This window comes from Pollicipes pollicipes, unplaced genomic scaffold (genome assembly GCF_011947565.3).
Source record: "Pollicipes pollicipes isolate AB1234 unplaced genomic scaffold, Ppol_2.1 Scaffold_4339;HRSCAF=5111_pilon_pilon_pilon, whole genome shotgun sequence".
Taxonomy (NCBI): Eukaryota; Metazoa; Arthropoda; class Thecostraca; order Pollicipedomorpha; family Pollicipedidae; genus Pollicipes; species Pollicipes pollicipes.
This window is the reverse complement of record NW_023596473.1, coordinates 36776-55522: the sequence shown is the minus strand read 5'-3', so window position 1 is coordinate 55522 and position 18747 is coordinate 36776. Positions and strand designations below refer to the sequence as shown.

General features: G+C 48.3%; 1 protein-coding gene across 1 annotated transcript in view; it reads right to left on the bottom strand.

Annotated features, from left to right (window-relative positions):
- LOC119097758 (synaptic vesicle 2-related protein) overlaps positions 1 to 18712 on the bottom strand; it is a 20365-nt gene extending 1653 nt beyond the window's left edge. The window contains exons 1-8 of the mRNA XM_037220730.1: positions 18416 to 18712; positions 16272 to 16528; positions 15809 to 15933; positions 6621 to 6684; positions 5818 to 5943; positions 5374 to 5582; positions 1073 to 1181; positions 29 to 107 (exon numbers count right to left, since the gene is read on the bottom strand). Of these exons, the coding sequence (XP_037076625.1) occupies positions 29 to 107; positions 1073 to 1181; positions 5374 to 5582; positions 5818 to 5943; positions 6621 to 6684; positions 15809 to 15933; positions 16272 to 16528; positions 18416 to 18530 (1084 nt within the window). The 5' untranslated portion in view covers positions 18531 to 18712. The remainder of the gene's footprint in view (positions 1 to 28; positions 108 to 1072; positions 1182 to 5373; positions 5583 to 5817; positions 5944 to 6620; positions 6685 to 15808; positions 15934 to 16271; positions 16529 to 18415) is intronic.
- Positions 18713 to 18747: the final 35 nt, after the last annotated feature.

Below are 18747 nucleotides of genomic sequence, written 5' to 3'. Positions count from 1 at the left end.
CTGTGCGTAGACAGACAGCTTGGGTTACCTGGAATTTCTGACAGCGTTGTCCACAAGAGACCAAGGTAGTCTTCCTGGGACAGCATTTGACACGAAGCCTGGCAAACCTGGCAGGACGAACAAGCAGAAGACGTATTAAAGGGAGAGTTCCACATTTGTATGCGGTTTTGAAGCCGAAAGAACCGTGTTGAAGGCCTTTTGGTGTAGTTCACGGCCCTGCCCATCTTAAGACCTAAACTCCTCTGGTTTCTGAGCCACACGCTCGCAAAGATGAGACCAGTTCGGGGAGAGTATTTCAAGGTTACTTTGGCATTCATGGCGTCATAATAACGTCATTTAAGTCCTGTTACTGTATAAGCCATGCGGGGATCGAGGCCGAAAAAAATGCGGTGATCCAGCCATTCATATCTGGCGTTCATGAGCACGACTTCCATACATAACGGCTGTCCATTGCCTTTCGATTAATGCTATATAAGCTGCGATGAAGTAATCAAGCAATGATTTGGGAAGGGGGCACTTCAATGGCCCTACAGCCCAATAACCCCGAAATTAGTGTTTAGCAAGGTATTTACTGTGTACTGGCGGAAAACAATTTGCATTTGTCTTTTCAATTCGGTTGCGATAGTTGACCCTTTCCCGAAATTGTATAGCACTGCAACATGCACATTGTGGCCAAAAAACAATGCGGACTACAATCAGCATTTGGGGAACCACTGCCCTATCTAAAGAGTGAAAATTGACGCCCCTGGAAAGGCATTGTGAAATGAATATCGGTACATTTTACCCGTCCATCTTATTGAGTCATGGAAACCTTGTCTAGACAGGGTACTTCGGGCTGGTTATGACCAAAAACCAAATAAACTCAGGATAAAAGAATGTCGAGTTTTTCGAATTTTGAGAACCCAGTGCTAACACACCGGAAGCATTAGCTTATTATGGTACCATACGTGGTAACAAAACAAGAAGAAAACAAACAAACAACTGCTATTGATCATTACCTTCAGCGGCTTAGTTTCCAAACTCAGACCAAGACAGCTTGACAATCGCGGTGTGACACAGGTAGGGTACGTACCTGCCCCTCCTGATCGACACCAATGCTGCCGCACAGCTCAGCGTCTGGCAGTTTAAACAGCTCCGTGCTGACTAAAGCCACGCCGTAGTAGCAGAACGTGAGGCACCACCTGATGGCAGAGTCAGGCTCAGAGATAAGCCAGAATAAAATATCAGGATGGAACACACGCACACGCGCGCGCGCATGCACACACACACTGCGGCTGCGCCCCTGACTGCAACACTGTAGTTGACATCTGGCTACTACACCGGTTGTCATCAGGCCTCATTGGTCCTATTCTATGCTTTCTTTGAACTCCGCCCACACCCCTGCCCCGCTCCTTGCAGATTGAAAAGTATGTACATGTTGTCGAATGCCTTGTATGGATGGTGTTATGCTCACAGCGTTTGTTTAGAAGAGCTTGTAACGTGTGTCCTGATCTCACGCCTCAAGTTATGCTGATCTAGCTCGCGGGTAATGTTCCCCTTGACCTCGTCAGACATGACTGCAGAGCGTTTGACGTGCCGTGCCGTACAATCAGGGGCGGATTGTCAAAGGGGGCGCAACATTGTGGGCCCCCTAGAGTATAGATGTCCGAGTTTGGGTCTCTCACCCCTAAAAATCCTCGTATTCCGGCCTTTAAATATAAGATTCCTATACATGCCATTTTCATACGGACAGCCATCATATTGTGCGTAGCCTTAGAAAACGAGACGTGCCACGCATGCAGATGCATGGTGCGTGTTAATTTTTCCCAGAACATGGTGGAACCTGTGGCTTTGAGGCTAAGTATGTCGTAGTAAACACGGCAGAAAATGCTACAACTGGCTGTTATATGCTCTCAAAATCAAGCACGAACTTGATTCCTTGCTTATTTACAGCTTGTCCGTAAGTCAGTGCTGATGGCTCATAACTAGTGCAGAGTTTTTGGTTTGACCGTTATGAAGAAGTACGGAGCATACTAGCGTTCAAAATGTGTGAAAAACGCAATGCACAAGCATAGTAAGTGCCACAATTTCATGGGACGAACGTAAGACCAAGATGGTGGGCCCCTGAACGATCGGGAGTACCCCGGCAGGTCAACACATATGTCTAACATACAAGGCCCGGCCAGAGCACAGGACCCTCCGAGCAAAGGGGAATAACCCAAAGCCAGTGTACATAAATCAGTGCTACTGTGCAATCAAGAACGTCCGGGCAGGTCAACAGAAGGGGCCTTGATGAGAGTGAAGGGTTCTCCACAAATGAGTTCAAAGGGAAAGAGCCCTAGACCAATGTAGAGGGACCCTGCGCATCGAGTGGCTCGGTGTGTCACCTGGTATCGGCCCCAGAAACCGCACAAGGTCTTGCGAGCAAGTGGAAAGAACCCGATACCAATATGAAGGGCTCCTGAACAACCGAGTGTACCCCGGCCCATGTGGCCCGGCAATGGCGTATAGAGGTTTTCGGGCGAATGCGAAGAATACGTGGACTTAGAGTGCCCAGGCATGTTAGTAGATGGTAGGACCCTACTATCGTAGGGTCATTCAAACCCTACATTCAAATAAGGAGTGTCCAATAACCTTCGGGGGCAAGGCCTTCGAACAATCGAGTGTGCCCGAGCAGGTTAACTGATGGCGCCACCACAAGAGTGTAGGACCCTCCACTGAAATTGGAAATACCCAAGACAAAATGAAGAGGGCCCCCGAACGATGGAGTGTGCCCGAACGGGTTGACAAATGGGGTCCCACCAAAAGCGTACGGCCCTCAAAAGGCGATGGGAAGTACCCAAAACGAAGCGTGATGACCCCTTAACGATTGAGTGTGCCCGGACAGCTTAACAACTGGCCCTCCGACAAGAGCGTAGTGACCTCTAAAGAGATTGTGATTTTCCCAAGACCCAATATGGAGGGCATCGAGCGGTCGAGTGTGCCCGAGTAGGTCAACAGATGGAGCCCCCGACGAGAGCGCAGAGCATTTGACTCCGCCATCGACAGAGAATTGGAGGGCCCTAGATCAATGCAGAGAGCCCACGAGCATATCGTGCGTGTGTCATTAGGTTGGTCGATAACAAGGCGGAGGGCCCTTGAAAAGCTAACAATATCCGGGCAGGTCGACATATGGGGCCCCGGCTATAGCGTGCAGAGCTTTTCGGGCAAATGGGAAGAATCGGTGGAAGGCCACTCGTCGACAGAGTGCCCCGGCATGCCAGCAGAAAGGGCCCGACCACAGCACGGGGCCCTCCGAATAAATGCAAAGAAATCAGGGGCAACGTGGAAGGTTTCTTAGCGATCAGGTCGATCTTGCAAGTGGACATATAGGGGTTTCAGGAAGAGCGTAGGGCTTCTGAACTGCGTAATATATCTTAAGATTTTTGTTTCGATAAAGGCATGTTGCCGAAATATCAACCAACTATATCTCCATTCTCCTTGTTTTTCCGAGAAATAAGGCTAATACTACTGTCCTATATATGTGAGTAATGTTCCCAGCTAATGCACCGCACCTTATGATTTTTTAATCATCACTCTTCCAATAAGTGAAGAACTATTTTTTGGCTGCTCGTGTTTGTTTTTGTCTGTCCTTCACTTTCGCATGCAAGTGTTCTTGGTCGCCTGAAAGCCCAAAGGCGTCCAACTGTGTTTTGTGTAAAAACTGCATCTGTTCGGCAGGCTATGGGACCCCTTCAGAGCCCCTGGGCTACTCCGAGGGCCAAGAGGGGTCATGGCCACGCGCTCCCCCCCCCCTTCCCGTTAGATCCGCCCCTGCGCACAGCACGCCGACGGCCGCACGGGTCAGGATGACCAGGTTTAGTGCGTTTCTAGCATACCTTTCTCCGTCAGCCAGAATCCCATCACGGCCGCACAGATCAGATTGAATCTGTTCTGGCCACATGTCCAGCAGCATTTTGTCGACGGTCGAAGAAAAGCAACTCGTCAATCCAGGAGCTCGCGCCCACCACTGTGCAAGCTGCTGAGAGGCCGTCCGTTGGGAGCCGAGCATAACATCGCACACACCCTGGGGCTCGAATCCGGCACTGAAACGCGTGCCCAACACGCTCCCACCAGACCAGGTCACAGCAGACAATCCTTTCTTGGGTCGCGCTAGGTGACGTTAGTCAGCATGAATCTCTCGTCTGAGACGCTGTCTTGGGATGCGCTAAGTGATGATTTATGTGTATATCTGTCTGAGGTGCTGTGGCCCGAACATTTACGTTTTTGTCCAAATTCACAATCCGTCACTCCACCAATCCACAGGTTTTGCTGGCCGGCCACTGATCAATTCACTCTCAAATGGCATTTCCACCGCCCCATCGTGGAACCAAGAATGCCTGCTGCTCAAGAGCAAAAACGAGAAATGCTGATATTTCCTCGTCATAAACAAACTGTTGTATGGCTGGTTTTGTCGATAAGATACGTTGCAAACTTTATTTCACTTAGAGCCTTTTTTCGCTTTTTTGTGGCGTTGATTTGAAGCACTTCACTAATCCATCATATTGCATTGCCCCAACAAAACAACAGATCCGACATCTTGTGCAAACCTCGTTTTCAAGGCCTCTTGGTAGTTTCAAGCTTTTCTCATGCAATTACACGATACACCAGCGTTGCGAATGCTCCTGCTGATCGCATATGGAGCTAACGGAAATAGTGGGTTGCGAAAACGATGCCGGCTGTTATCATGCCAGGTGGCAAAAAAAAACTATTTAATGCCAGACGGAATTGGGGATCACAGGACCAGGCAATTCAGAATCATGCGGAGACTAGTGCAACGAGAGTTGCGCACTTAAGAATGAGCACTAGGAGTCAAAAGCAGTGGCCCTTGACAGCGTTTCATGTTTTTGAAGGGTCGCAGATAAGTGGAAACCCATGTGGCCCCCTGGCTACAGCAGTGGTCACGCTTCCCTGAGGGGCGTCGACAGCATGGCCCGAGTCGCGATGGGGAGAACTCGCAGTTCCGCGCTGGCAAGAAAGAAGAGCACCGAGAATAATCGAACCTTTTGTCGCTGGTTTCCCAGACGCGCAACTTAGCTTAGCTTAATGCTCTTGGATATTGCTGGTTTGTGTTACTGAGGAACCACGTCCTCTGACATCTGGCGGTAACCATCAGGGTCAGCTTTCGTGTGGATCCTTGCTGGACCTCGTGCGGAGTGTTGGTTCTGCCACGCAGTATGGTAGGGTGAAATGCAGCCAAAGACGCTGAGCCACAGCAGCCCATAGCATGTGAATGAATGACTTGATGAACAGCGCGGCTGGAATGTTGCGGCTCAGATGCTTCCGATGGAGCACTCCACAGTGCACCCATAGGCTGACCTCACCCTACTGGGGCTGAGAATGCAGTGTACTGACCAGATGCACCAGAGCAGCAGCGTGGTCCACCAAAGTTTCGGCGACAGCAGCTCCCACACATGGCCGCGCCGCTCTGATGACGTGTCGTCAATAGTCAGCTGGCCGCGCGGCGCGGGCTGTCCGTTGGCGGCGGCCATCTTGTCAATGGCGGCTCGCGCTAGGTCAGGGCGCCCGCAGGCCCCGTGGAATCGGACGCTTTCCGGGATCAGCTGTGTCAGAAGCGAGTTGTTCATCCAATGCGACACTCCTCATCCAGTTACAGTGCATGACGTCGGATTGGTTTGGTGAGAGCGAATGCCATCGAGTCCTCGTGACGGCAGATATGTTAACGGTTGAGGATATAAATGCAGAGACGCAAACAGATGTACAGCTACCCAACAAGATTCAACCATGCATATTCAAAACAAAGAGTGAACAGGTGCGCTACACCGGAAGTGGACGAACCGGGGAGAACAGGACGAACATCAGAAGCGGGACGCTGGAGAGGGCCAACAGCCAGCGCCAGCCGAGCTCCGGCATCAGAAGCAGCGCCAGCACCACCTCCAGTGCGCTGCCCAGCGCCCAGAACATCTGCCGGCGACGAGTGGCGGCGCCGTTAGCGCCGAAATGTCGTGCGTTAGCACAGGCACCACAAGCACGCAGGTACCACGAACACATCGCCATCACGAACACATAGACACCACGAACACACAGGTGCCACGGACGCACCGGCACCACGAACACATAGGTGCCACAAACACATTGTCACCTTGAATATTCCGCACCCCGATCACACCCGCACCACGGACACATCGGAGCCACAAATACACTGGCACTTGAACATAATGGCACCGCGAACACATCAACACCATGAAGACATTCACATCACGAACACATCGACATCACGAACCCATTGGCAACATAAAAACAACGGCACCACGCATACATCGACATCACAAACTCATAGGCACCATAAGAACAACGGCACCATGAATACATCAGCACCACACTGACACCACGGCGTGTCCCAACATCCAACGGAAACTCCCGCGGGCCGAGTGTCCGGGACATGGCTGGTCGGGTCGGGTCACCCGCTACCGCCCAGCCTGCCGCAGCCGGCGTCTCAACAGGTCATTAGCAGCGCTTGGACGCTTGTACATGAGCCATTCATGTTAACCTTTTCATTTCAGCAACTTCATGTGTGTCGAACGAAGGTCAGGAAAGAGGTCGGGTGTTTTTGATGTCTATCTTATGTCGCATGCACTCACATTAAGAAATAAGATGCAGCTTCCTCTTTGCTTTGTTGGAAGAAATTCAGAGTAGAGCGTTACGCTGAAAAAAGAGGACATTTATTAATACCCAACCAACCGAGAACAAACTTTACGCTTATGAAATTATCTGAAATGAGAAAGCATCCTGCTAAACGAGACTATTTCACACATATAAAAGGTTCACATGCAAACAACTTAAGGTGACATGTCTATGATGAGACAATGACAAACAGTGTGGATATAGCAAATCAATTAATCAAGGTCATCAAATCATCAAATCAATACTTAGCAAAACATCATAGGATTTAAAGTCAAGGATAATGCAGCGCTTGCCATTCAGTTATGCGTACTTCTGATCAACTCAGAACAACTAGCACCATATGATATTGCTATGACGTCAACATGGAACAATTATCGAGTGACCACGGTCTAATCTAAGGAATTTTCCGCGCCTTAGTTTGTCTTGACTTGCAAAAAGCATTACAGTATCCTCGCATTTTTGTCACAAAGGTTATTCAACAGTCCACAGGTGTCAGAAAACCTAAGTCGACAAGAAACATTTGCCCCTATTACTTGGAGCTGTTAGCATTTGCCAAAACGAGAGCGTGGCTACTCGAGGGTGCACGCCACAGTTCTAGGTGCGACAAGCGCTTAATTATGATAAACATAAACTGTTAGACAGCTAAAATAACAGACAGACAAGTGACTCGCCTGTATCGCTGTGCGAAGGGACGCCGCGGAGCCAGTGACGCTGGCACCCGTAACATAACATTAACCTGTGCCTTAATAACATGAAGTGGATCTCAGGCCACACTTGAAGGCTGAACATCACGCGTCTCTCAGACACATTGCGCATGTCGCGCTGCTCTACGCACTCAGGACCTCGAAAAGCTATCATTTGGTTGTGTTTCCCGCCGGCTCCGCTGTGTTTCCCGCCGGCTCCGCTGTGATTCCCGCCGGCTCCGCTGTGATTCCCGCCGGCTCCGTTGGTATCGGTATAGCCAACTATCCAACCACGTAAAATGAAATCGCATCCCGCATCAATCGCGTCACGGATCGGCTGGCTGCCCGGATTAAATTTGCGGAGCTCGTAATGCTTGCCTCGCTTTATATTCACAACCGCCTGGACACGTTGACACACCACATTCACCGTCGCCCAAGCCCTGCGGCATGTTTCAATGGTGTCTATTGCTTACGCAGCCTGCTTATTCCACTTATACAAAACAATCCCCAGTTATTGTCAAGGCAACCCCCCCACCCCGCCCCACACCTGATGTCCTGTGCACGCTGTGATTGACGACGGTATCGGACGGACCTGCATTTATGCCGCGGATGGTCACCAAGTTCGACCTAGCGCATGTATAACTTTCACGGCAGTCCATGCAGTCGTCAGCGAAGTGTACCCAGCTGAAGTGATGCGGACTTAAACCAGCCAGCCAGCCAGCCAGATGGTCATCAATTAGACAATTGTACAGATAGATACATGATTAAAAATTAGGGATTTAAACAATCGATTCCCGCTTGTTGCACTGCGCGAAGAGATGGCGCTGCTGACGTCGACAATGCCGTCATAAACGACGAAATGTTGATTTGATGTCTCACAATAGAAAAAGGATCTCAGTTGCCATTTGTCAGCTGTTTAGCATCCTTGGATCTATCGAACACCTCGATCGCGCAACACTTCTACGCACTCAAGACATGAAGCTGGTATTAGTGAGTTGTGGTTTGCGCTTGCTTTACTGCGCAAGGATGCGACGCCTTTGACAATACCGTCTCCATACACTTTTTTATTGGGTCCAAAATATTTCATTGATTTGATTCTTGGGATCAGCACCCATGCCAGGCAGTTCTTGTGTCGTGAGCCCGGATTCCGCCATCCGGTTGTGAAATCCGGGGCCAATGGCAGAATTTTGCGGCGAAAGCCTAGCGTGCCTCAATGCTCGGCACGTCCGACATGCCCTCTGACATTACCTGACCTTTAATGCGGTCGCTGACACCGGCCGCATGCCATCCCAGACAGCAGTAAACAGCGAGCGCCTAAAGCGACCCGTCCCCCCCCCCCTCCCGTCCCCTCCATGGCGGGTGAATCATCAGATGTTTTGCTGAGCGCATCTATGACGCGCAGTACTATCTCTGTTGATTGCTTGTCCTGACAGAAGAACGTAATGTTGTCAGTATGCAACCATGATTTAATTTCTACATTTTTCACTATGATGCCGGAAATACTTCCATTATTTTTCCTACTTATTGCGAAAACCCATATTCCCAAATCAAATATAATTTCCCCCAAGTGGAGAGACCTGGAACCTGTCGCGACAGCACGTACATCGTTTTGATGTAAACGCGCTATTCATTATGGCCAGAAAAGCGTCACCGTGTAGGATTGTAACCCATGTTATTCAATTGCCCCCTAAATTATACTATTCAAGAGCAGATATAAAAAGCATACTCCAGCGAATCGAACACGGCCCGACAGTCACATACAATCATTAATCCTCCAATCTGATCCATATCGCAAAACTAAACGACATCTGCCGTCAACTTATGCTCTCACCTAGAACACGGTCCTTTATAAATCCAGTTTGTTCTGGAGATATAGATTTGTGAACGATTTAACCAATACGAGCAGCCATAAACTTTGCAACAACTATATGCATCATATCTAGCAAACATACAGGCATTTTGTTTTGTTATCGGGTCTGGTCTACCTTATTAGGAATCAGAGTATTGATGCCCCGCCGCTGGGCTATGAAAAAACCGTCGACGAAAGCTTCATTAACGTATGTGGCTATGGTGCTCTTGATATTATTGATGCATCTGGCAATGGTGCTCTCGATATCATCCCAGAAGTACGCAAATACTCCGTTGCAAATCCCGTGATGCTTAGAGCCTTGTTTTTCCTCATCCAGCTCAACGCTAACTTGCATTCTTTGCCGCTAATGGGACCTTCATATTACTTGCGTTCCTGTTCGGAGGGGATTTGGTCACTCCCAAGAATGCTGTCCATTATTCCGCTATCAGTACCTTCTATGCCCTGATAGGATGTTATCACCTCCTCGCAGTGTTCCATACAGTGTCTTAGAAGCTTATGTCATTGTAGTAAGTCAATGTAGCTTATTTTCTCATGACACTTGGCCCGCATTATTAATTTCAGTACTTGTCCTTTGAGCATGCATTTGCTTACCACGGCTCAGAAAACAGCTGGTCATTTTTGCACCCTCCTCCACTCACTTGGTCCCAGAGGCTGTTATTGCCATTTTTTGATGTCTTGTTTGTTTTATTCCATCCACTTTCTGGCCACATGTTCTGCACGATATTTGTTGTTCGTTGTCAGTACCATTGACGTCGTTTTCTAATTCCGTGAACCGATTTACTACTTTATTTCCATGCTTCTTTAGGCCATATGCTATCGTTTTGCTACGCCGAACACATATCGCCCGTATGCTGCTGAACAACGTTTTGTCTCAGTCATTTCTTGCACGCATTATTTCTTCACCTGCTAAATATACAAACTCTGTATCTGACAAAAGTTAAGTGCGAAATCTTAACAACCCGGGGTCCCATCGGTGCGTGGCAGACATGGCAGTGGTCACAATAAAACTGTGATTCTTTTAAGCCTGCCTCAATGCTGGCTTGTACGTCAAAGTTAAAGCATAGTACCTCGCTTAAAACGCATAGTCTATACGCGACTGCTATGGTGGTTCCAATCGCTGGCACATTAACTTAAAACTTTCCGATTTCCGTATGGTTCGGTCCTAAGTGAATACTTAGGACCGAAACACGGTCCTGCACAGGACCGTGTTTAATTGAACAAGGTGCACGAGCACATTCCGGACCCTGGCCAACAATACAACTTTTCATTCTTGGATATTAACAACTGGTGCACACACACACACACACACACACACACACACACACACACACCACACACACACACACACACACACACACCACACACACACACACACACACACACACACACACACACACACACACACACACACACACACACACACACACACACACACACACACACACACACACACACACACACACACACACACACACACACACACACCACACACACACACACACACACACACACACACACACACACACACACACACACACACCCACACACACACACACACACACACACACACCTAAAATGGCAAAATGATCTCTGTCAATATTAAGTCGTACGCCAGCCATTTCTCTCTCTCCGTCACTACGCTGACATTGAACCGACGCACCGAATGGTCTAGGAAGCAAGACTGCCACTCCGACTGATATGCTGTTCCATAACTGAATGTAACTGGTAATAACATGGTCTACAGTGATGCACTGGCTCAGTTTTCACTCAATGCGCTTCTTGGTACACAGCTTTCACCGCTCCCTGCGCCAATGACAAACGTTCAGAGATACTGGCATTATTCATGCCATCAAAGGTGCGCCCTTTACGCGGACATGCCCACAATGTACAGCTTAAAATGGCTCAAAGTGGTACCTTTTACCTGTAGCAGCTGACGATGGTACTTAACAGATTCTGCTGTCTTGACGATGGCAGTCACGAAAATTGCACTAATCACGAGCAAGCCCTGCACTTCAGGGCTAACAAGAAAGAAGAAAGTGAAGCGCTGTCACGAAACTTTTCACCACAATTGAGACTCGAAAATAATTGAAATCAGTCTCCTCATTGCTCTTATCAGACGTAACTGGTAAAAAGGTTTTACCACGGCATGCTGTTTAATATGTCCCAAAGGTGGGACGCTCTCTTTAAAGGGAGTGCCCACATTTGTATGGGGTTTTGACTGAAACATCCACCTTGAATATCATTTAGTGTAGTTCTCAGCCCCACCCTTTTTAAGCCCAAACCCCTTTAGTTTCTGAGCTACACGCCCATGAAGATATGCAGAATATTACGCTGAGACTATTTCGAGGCTACCAAGGCATCCGTGACACCAAAATAACGTCATTCAAATCTCGCCATTCAATTGTCCATGCGGAGATCAAGGCCACACAAAAACACGGCTGTCGAGTCGTTCATACCTGGCGTTCGTGAACACGATTTACAGACATAACGGCCGACACTTGGTCCTGAGGGTATAACGATGTAATCGAATAATGACGCATTGAGGAGCATCTCTACTATACAGCGAGGTTGTTTATCATGAACAGCGTTTTCCACTTGGAACTATACCAATAAATATAGGTGAGCTTATTGCATATCTGATGGTTGCTTCAATACATTTCAGTATGTAATATTCGTTTCAAGCAACTTACACCAACTCAGAAGATATTTCACGCAGTAAATAATCTCACCTTGACATCGATTTCTATCTCCCAATCCTCGCATCAACCACAAACTGTTTTAGTGCATGATATTAACAACTACAGGTCATGAAGTTGTGCGCAGCCAACACAAGATAACAGAAAAAAACAAACTCCTACACTCGATGCACTGCTGCTTTCAGTGAAAAGCATTTAAGTCTGGTGTGATACTGAGAACATCTCAAACGAGATCAACGGGTGCGCTGCTAAGCAGCCTACGTTGCGAAAACCTTGATCCTACCTTCCCAAGCCGCTCTCTGCATGTCGACTAAGAGAGGGGTCCCAACCCCTCAGCAAGGAAGCTCCCAGCACCCCCCCCCCCCCCGCGGAAACAGAATCTTACCACTGGGGAGGAGAAAGAAAAGGCACTTCAAACTTCCACCAAGCATGCGTTAAACCTTTTGGCATAAGTAAAACTTATCAAGTTTGCAAGGGCAGATGGAGGGGAAAGAGGAAAAGGGCTTTTGGGCAACAGGCTGATTTCCTTCTTTGTAGATATGGTACTGTGCTATGTCAGTTGCCATATCAGGCTAATGTACAGTCATATCTAATGTCAGTTGAAGCAGCCTCTCGAGTAAATGAAGAAAAAAAATGTTGGGCGCGGCAAGGTTTATCAAAAAGGTGTAGTTTCTTATTCAGTTGGGGCCTACAACCGTCCCTCTCCCTCCAAAGAACTAACTGGAATATTTCGTGCAGTCAGTTTCGTCATTTTTTATTGTTCAGACCCTAAAGATTATGTTTCCGAAACTAAGCCCCAAACTTGTCGGATTTGTTCTGCGAGGATAACAAACACCTGACAATTCATAGTTATCCGACGTTTCAGGTTATGTTACGACTGAGGAAGACGATAAAACTACTTTTTCGAGATGATTCGAGGCTTTTACGAGAAGCGGGTCGTCGTCGAACTACTAATTCCACAGCTTCCCTCTCAGCTGATGTCCCAATCACATGCTATCTCGTAACTGACAGGTAAGAGGACTCCAATAAGACAACAGATGCAGCGGTTTAATTCCAAATGGGTTTCATAAGAAACAACCATCCGTGGTTTTGTCACTGAGGGTGTCATATGAGAGTTCAAGTTGAAGGTGAAAACTTTAGATTTGAGCATAGGCGTAGGAACGTTTCAAAAAGTGGGGGAACAGACTCAGGGCGTATTTCAGTACCTTTTCTGGAAAGCAAGCCCGGTGACCGGGGAGGGGGCGGGGGAAGGGTACAGTTGGAGGCTGTTATCACTCTTTATTCAAATGTAATGGGTGCTATTCTAAATACGTATCTAAAGCTGTTTCTCACTGGTGCACACTCTTGCCTATTCGACTCATCGTGTCATTCGGCAAAAAGCCATCCAGCTTCCCAAGAAATTCGTCCATTTTAAAATTGCCTTTCCTGGGAGGCGGAATTCCACGGGTAGGCATTTTGGGTTATTGAGGAAGCATCTGCCTCCGCAGAGTAGATGCCAAGATACGGCTTAGACATAGGCTGGTGAGAACTTTGAAAGTAGTTTGATGGACTCGTAGCTGCAACAGGTTTTTATGTGCTTTCACTTCGCTGGCTTCTTTCCAAGAGATAAGACTTGTCGCAGCATTTTAGGCGGAAACTAATGAAAGCTTGAAACTGCCAAACACAATGTGATAAAAACCATAAGACTGGATATTTTTCTTTGAAAACCAACCCACAGAATGAAGGCTCTTCTGTCATATGTTCCTTATCTGAGCCCTGCTATCGTCCGCCATCGGCGGCCACTGTCCTGGCCCGGATGTCTTCCGAATAGCTGACCGCGAACTGACCGTAGGGCTGCTTTGTTGCACATTTCTGGTTCATCATTACTACTGATTGGTGTGTAAAACATATGTTGGACACCTGCATCAGTACCTTTTTCCGAATTATCTTCCCTTACACCTCACCACCCCAGAAAAATGCCGCCGGGAAGCTGCCTACTTTAGGTACGATTTGGCCCAACGGGCATTTAACTGCCCGTCATTCAACGTAGATGACTTGATCTGCTTTTGTGTGCAGGCAGGGGATAGCCAGAGCCTTGCTAAGAGGAAGACAGGGTTGATAAAAGCTTCCTTTATGATGAAACTCCGCAAAAAGCATCCCTGGATATAGTTTATTTATTAACAATGGATACTGTTTTCTTCATTTCATTGTCATTTTTACGTTGTAACCGGAACAGAAACCGGAAGCCACCATGAAATCAATTCCGTTTACATCTTTAACACGCGCCCGGGTGGCCGTCTGGATACCGTGCGCTCGGGAGGGGTCAATTTGACCCCCCTGAGATCTCAGGAACTAACGGAGCTAGAGGCACCAAATCCATAGGGTGTGTTGACCTGTACCTAAACTCACTCAGGTCAAAGTGTGAGGTTTCCAGGTTATGACTTTCGGGTTAAATAAGGTCAAACAAGGTCAAATTCCAGGTTTGCCTCTTAAGTGCTCCCAGAACCTAGACAACCATTTCTAAGTAAAAGGTTACATTTTCAGTTAAGGCCAGTGACCTTGTTTGACATTTTTAATGTCATGGTAACCAAAATCATGCAAGAATTTTCTGAGTTCTGTATTTGAATAAGCGAGAAAGATTGCTTTAGGCAGTATGTTTCTAAAAACAAAATGTTTACCAAGGTCATTTTAGGTCAATGACCTATTCTGACCCCTAAGAGGTTCATGGAAGATGTATAGCGAGGCTACTGCTATCAATAAATTAGAAATGAGCACTAGAAACTATTGCATACAGCAAGCCCTAGGGTAATAAAACAAGTTGGTTTTGACCTTGGTCTGACCTTTATACCTGGCCTTAGGTCAACGTAATTTGCTCATTCAATATTTGTGTTCCCTAAGAAAGCATCTCAGAGATGTATGGCTTCGTCTAACACTCAATTGTTGCATCAGATTGAACGATTCCCTACAAGTTGACTTCGCTGAAACCATGGCCCAACTTTAACCTGCCATAGGTCAGCGACCTTACAAAGTACATCCAAGTTGTCTTATTCCAAACGATCTGCTATTCAATTGTCTACAGCTATGCAAGACATGGCGCTGCTGCGCCGCGCTGCTCTGAAACCATTCTAGGAAGCCTTCGGGGAGCGAGTCAATTTACCCCCACCCCCACCCGAGCGCGTGTTACGGTCAATAAACTGCAGAAATCACGCGGTTAACGACCGCTTGGAATAAATCGCCGGTGTCCTTGATTTGCAATCGTTTAGTGAACTCTTTCTAAACCGATAGAATTTAGAAGGCTTTTCATGATGTTTTATATGCGTTCTACAGACCATTGAGGACATCGCAAAGGTAGATTGTAGATCGATACGTTTGATCGAAATTTAAAGGCGAAATTTTTGATTGCAGATCGAGTGGTCAACAATGTGTATTAACATCTCCATGCCATGTTTGTCTGGAAATATTTGATATTCAGTCAGGATCGATTAGTGATGCAATTTATATAACGTGGTTTTTAATTAACATGCGCGCTCGCAAATCTTAGTAACAAAAACCTCGACACCAGGCGTTGCAGTCTCCATAGTCCGCGGAGCGGTAGCTCAGTGGTTAACTTTTCGTCATGGTCCACGAGTGGGCAAAAATGACAACGGACCGAAACCGAAACCGACAAATAACCGACCGAAAAAGAGTATCAGATAACCGACTCAGCATGTTTCGCCGCATATTTAAGGGACAGTGCTGACTCGCCATCTCATTAGTCGCTTTGTGGTAGGCAGTCGCTCTAAGTCCGTAGCTTAGCTCCTCAGCAACCAAAGGAGGGGCAGGCCTAACCAGCGTCCGCCTGACGCGGGTGCTGCAAGTCTCTCTCCCAGCCAGCGAAAAGTAGAGCACGGAAAAGAAGTAAACCACTACGTTCTCACGCTTGCGCCAGGGCTCCAATAAAGAAGCCCATAGTACTTCTGAGAAGCAGCAGCCAGGTGTACGTCGGCGAAAACGCAGACAGCAGGCCGAAGTAGAATAGAAACCATCCAGACGTCACCAGGGCCTGAAAATACATGATGCCAGTGAGAGGCTGACACAGTTCCTGGGCACCGCATGATTGCAGTAACAGGTCTGCGCTGCGCGGTAATATGCACTCGTGTCCCTCATGAGAACGTTATTTTAACGCCCTTCGAGCCTTTAAAACCTCGTACATTCTTATGACTGCTGCATGTCTGCCAGCCCTATGTCCCACGGTCACAATCCGAAGAGCGGCAGAGATCTTGGCGTTGAAAATGCCGTATCAAAGGTCCAAAGTTGCATTACCCACGCTTGTATCACCGATGACAGCGAAACATTTTGCGGGAGGAGAAGCATCAACAAAACCATACCGTAGATGCCCACCTTTTTCCGGCCGTACTTATCGCTGAACCAGCCCCAGAACATGGCTCCGAACATCATGCCGAGGAAGACGCCGGTCGTGAGGAAGGCCTGCTTCCAGCTGGAGAGCTGCCATGCGCAATGGAGGGCCGGTGAGAGGACCGAAAGGAGCATCACCTCCATACTCTCGCCCACCCAGCTGAAGCCCATCATAAGTGACAGGCGAACCTGGAACCAGCCGAAGCCGATGCTGCTCACTGCCTCGTCCACGGTGAACTTTTCTGAGGGGGAGAGCAGGAGGAGTCGCGCGTCACCGACATGGTCCCGGCCTTGTGATGAAACAAGGGTTCGCGTCTGCACGAGATTATAAACCACGCGTGAGTGGCGTGGCCCTGATCTTAAACGCGTATGATGAACGAGTCTGAAAGAGGTGAAACTGTCACTTGTTGATTGCGTGTGGTTTTGGTCCGAATCAAATGAGTTCGAAAAAGATTCAGGATCAGGCGAAACTGCTGTGGTCCCCGTTCGCAGCGGACGCGTGAACAGACGGGGACCGGTTCAATGCTTCACACTCGGGGGTGGGGTGGGGGGGGGGGGGCAAATCAGCCCCCTCCCCTGAGGTCTTAAAAACCGAGACAGATAGACACCAATTTTACAGGGTGAACTAACCTATATCTGAACTCACTTGTGTTGCAATTTGAGGCCGATAGGTCATGTCTTTCGTGTCAAATGATGTCAAGCAAATCCAGGCTCCAGATTGATGTCCAAAATATTATCTCTCAACAAAGTGTTCACGTAATCGCCTTGGACCTCGAAACCTATTTAAGCAAGAGACAATTGGTGGTCATTTAGGGCAAGGGGCCTTCTTTAAACTTGTCTAGGGTCATGGTGATAAAAAAGTATGAGATAATTTTTAGTTTTGAAGTTCAGTAACGGTCGAAGCTTACGTTAGGCGGTACACTGTTAAAAAAAAAAATTCGGTCGGAAGAATTTTAGGTCCGTGAATTTCTTTGAATGCTAACAAGGTCATCAAAGATGTCTATTACGGTCCTTGTTATCAAGAAATTCAAAATGAGCATCAAAAGCGTCCGCTTGAAGCAGGCTTTTCGGAAAAACAGGCTGCTTTTGACCTCGGTCTGACCTTTGTACCAGGTCCGATGCCAAAGAAATTTGTTTTAATTCCAAATTCAATTGTATAATTGCCTAAGAAACTAAGTATGGCTTCACTTATCACTTCGCTGTCGCCAGCGGAACTTTCTAGCCAGAGATTCCCCAGAAATTGCCTTCGCTGACAGCCACGACTGGACTTTGACCTGGTATAGGTCAGGGACCTGACAAGGTTCATCTCATTATTTTTATACCAAAAAATCCGCTATGGAATTTCCTGCCGCAATGCAAGGTTTGACGCGGCTTTGCCACACCTTTCAGAAATCATTCTAAAATATCCCTCGGGCGGGGGTCGGACTGACCCCCGTGCGTGCGTGTTAACGGGATTGCAGCAGGAATTAGGGGTCCACTCACGACCACTGCCTGTCAACTTTATAACGCACTGCAACCTATTGCGTTACCCAATGATTCTACTACGTTGCAGTTCCTGAAGCTGCGACAGGCATGCACCCCCGTTGATCAGAATCAAGGCATGGCAGCTTAGGTCATACCGTCTAGTTGTCACGCAGAGTTAGGATCAAAATTCACTGAGTTTGATTCACTGAGATAGAATATTCCCCAGCTAGTTGGGATAAGATGAGGCGTCTGATTGTGACAGGATGTCGTCACACATGTGACTGTGGCATAGGCAGGGGTCCTGTGGTTAACCTGGGAGTCAGAATCAAGGCTCGGCACTGTGCGCAAATCGATTACGCGGCACGACCGCCTAAGGCTGCAGCATACCAAAAACGCATAAAAGGCCTGATCCGGGTCACGGTCCTCAGCGGCAGGTGAGGTGTCGCGCACCCAACAGCCAGGCAGTTGGGAAAGGAGGCGATATCGGGGTTGAACGGCGGGCGCAATGAACCACCCACGTGGAGGCGGCATGGTTTGAACGGACGGAGTGGATCAACGCTTACACCAATCACCAAACAGATCAGCGATTACACCGATGGCCAAAATACATCAGCCCTTACATCAACGGCCAAAATGAATTAGCGCTTAGACCGGTGGCTACTGACCTGCGCGGTCACGTTCGTAACTGGCGCCGATGGGCGGGCTGGGTTCAGCCTCGTTATGCTCCAGCACCGACATGTCTTGATAGCCGGGCGGCCGGGCCGCTGCCCGCAGCACCATGACCACGTCCTGCAGGCCTGATCTGACCTGACCTGCGGTCCAGGGGCGACACGGCCACCGCACCGCACGGCGCGCACCTCCCGGGCGACTGACCGCACTCCAGACGCTGAATCAGGGCGCACACGTTCGGCGCGAGCGGACCAACACTCAACACCGAGTGCGGCTGCTGGCTCGTGTTCTCATGCGTTCGCGGCGCCGGTGGCCCGAATCGTAGGCG